General features: G+C 47.8%; 1 protein-coding gene across 1 annotated transcript; it reads left to right on the top strand.

Annotated features, from left to right (window-relative positions):
* Positions 1–447: 447 nt before the first annotated feature.
* On the top strand, positions 448–2,031 carry LOC141162692 (phosphorylase b kinase gamma catalytic chain, liver/testis isoform-like). Its single transcript, XM_073649054.1, has 5 exons — positions 448–550; positions 676–766; positions 884–1,037; positions 1,129–1,254; positions 1,383–2,031. The coding sequence occupies exons 1-5, from the start codon at positions 475–477 to the stop codon at positions 1,641–1,643; spliced, it is 708 nt and encodes a 235-aa protein (XP_073505155.1). The 5' UTR covers positions 448–474; the 3' UTR covers positions 1,644–2,031.
* Positions 2,032–2,563: the final 532 nt, after the last annotated feature.

Genomic DNA, 2,563 nt, shown 5'->3' with positions numbered 1-2,563 from the left:
TGCTTCTCCTAATACCTCCCAGAACTGGACACAGTATCCAGATGAGGTCTGACCAAGGAGGAGTAGAGGGGATAATGACTTCACGTGATCTAGACTCTATGCTTCTCCTAATACCTCCCAGAAGTGGACACAGTATCCAGATGTGGTCTGACCAAGGAGGAGTAGAGGAGGATAATTACTTCATGTGATCTAGACTCTATGCTTCTCCTAATACCTCCCAGAACTGGACACAGTATCCAGATGAGGTCTGACCAAGGAGGAGTAGAGGGGATAATTACTTCACATGATCTAGACTCTATGCTTCTCCTAATACCTCCCAGAACTGGACACAGTATCCAGATGAGGTCTGACCAAGGAGGAGTAGAGGGGGATAATTACTTCACGTGATCTAGACTCTATGCTTCTCCTAATACCTCCCAGAACTGGACACAGTATCCAGATGAGGTCTGTGATCTGAAACCAGAGAATATTCTGATGGATGACTGTCTGAACATCAAGCTTTCTGACTTTGGCTTCAGTTGTGTCTTGAACCCTGAGGAGAAGTTGCGAGGTGCTGTCCTTCTCTTACGGTTTTCAGACAATGCCGCTGGTCGGATTTATTCATTGCTGCTGTTATTGTTGGTTACGTGTGTTGCTCCTCTGACATTATTTGATCTGTTCTTGTTTGGTGACCAGAGCTTTGTGGGACACCGGGATATTTAGCTCCAGAAATCCTGAAGTGTTCGATGGAAGAAGCACACCCTGGATATGGGAAAGAGGTGGATCTGTGAGTATGTCAGGCACATGCTGGATCACTGATGAAACTGCTTTATGGTTGGGAAGCTGTAGTACAAGGATCTGTCAGTTGACACTTGGTAGCAGGGTGGTCTCTTGTCTGTTGTAGGTGGGCATGTGGTGTGATCATGTTTACGCTACTGGCTGGCTCACCTCCCTTCTGGCATCGTAGACAGATGTTAATGCTTCGGATGATTATGGATGGACGATATCAGTTTGGATCTCCTGAATGGGATGACCGATCTGCAACAGCAAAGGACCTGGTAAGATCCCTGGGGCCTCAGATTTTGGACAGACGAGCAGTTAGTATCTCTTTCTGAGCTTCGGCTGTTTTTCTGGCATCTTTCTTCTTAGATCTCCCGTCTTCTTGAGGTGTGTCCAGAGAATCGTCTTACTGCAGATCAGGCTCTTCAGCACAGATTTTTCCAAAGTCACCAGCGAGAGCATGGCTCCGCCGTCACACCGTATCGCCGCTTTCGGGTGAGTTTGCTCAACATCCCTCAGCAGCAGTTTGTGACGGTCCTAGCCCTTAATTTCATCAGTTCTTGTTAATGATAAATGTACAAATGTCGAGCCCCAATAGATCTGTGGTCTATTGTCTTCCACAGATTGCAGCCTGGACAGCTTTGGCTTGTGTTCGTATTTTGGTGAGATGGCGACAAGCCCGGCCCGTCACCCGTGGACTCCTCATGAGAGACCCATACGGAGTGAAGGGCATCAGAAGACTTATTGATGCCTGTGCTTTCCGGATCTACGGACATTGGGTGAAAAAGGGAGAAAGACAGAATCGTGCAGCTTTATTTCAGAACCAGCCCAAAGCCCTTTTATTGACAATGGGAGACGATGATGAGCATGATGGAGACTTATAACTTCATGACTGATGGGTCAATACGTGTGTTGTGCTTTCTCACAATGTCGAGGAAACTACGGGTATTCAGCACAGATTTGTCACGGGGCGAGTCGCTCCCTACTCTAGAACTTAACATAATGTAACAGCGCCCGTGTTATGGGTGGTCCTCCCGGACCGCGGACTGATCCCTGAGGGTGTAGATTTCATATGGTCATTCATTCTGACCTTCCGGGCGTGGACGCTACAGGTCCGAGCACACGTCAGACCGATGAAAAGGAAAGAAAGTCACATTATCTGCCCCACGTTCTAGCATTGGTCAGTTCTTTACAAGTCGGTATACATTCCCATGTTTTACAATGATTGTGGATTTTATTCCAATTAATAAAGTGTTGTCATTATGGAGTAAACACATTATCTACACTCCCTGAACTATCTTCTTATAGCAACCCATGATACCCCACAGATTCAGAGCAAATTACCAGTAAACTGTAGTGTGGTCATCCCGGCCCACGGTCAGTGCCGGCAGCCATCAACAATCACCGTAGGTCCAAAGCAGGAACCCATCATGGTCACATCCAAAATGACAAACAGGACTGGACTCTAGAATCAGATGTACAACGTTTAACACAATTGTAATATTGCCACATTCCTGTACCAAAATGGTGGTTATGGATTACTCGCACAACCAAGTTGTGCCCATGGTCCCATAGAGAGCGATTGACACACCAGGAACAATGGTCCCGGAGCTCACAGGATAGTGACATCAGGAGCGATGGTCCCGGAGCTCACAGGATAGTGACATCAGGAGCGATGGTCCCGGAGCTCACAGGATAGTGACATCAGGAGCGATGGTCCCGGAGCTCACAGGATAGTGACATCAGGAGCGATGGTCCCGGAGCTCACAGGATAGTGACATCAGGAGCGATGGTCCCGGAGCTC

This window comes from Phyllobates terribilis, unplaced genomic scaffold (genome assembly GCF_046119375.1).
Source record: "Phyllobates terribilis strain yellow unplaced genomic scaffold, ASM4611937v1 Scaffold_9__5_contigs__length_417890890, whole genome shotgun sequence".
NCBI lineage: Eukaryota > Metazoa > Chordata > Amphibia > Anura > Dendrobatidae > Phyllobates > Phyllobates terribilis.
This window is presented reverse-complemented; position numbering and strand designations above follow the sequence as displayed.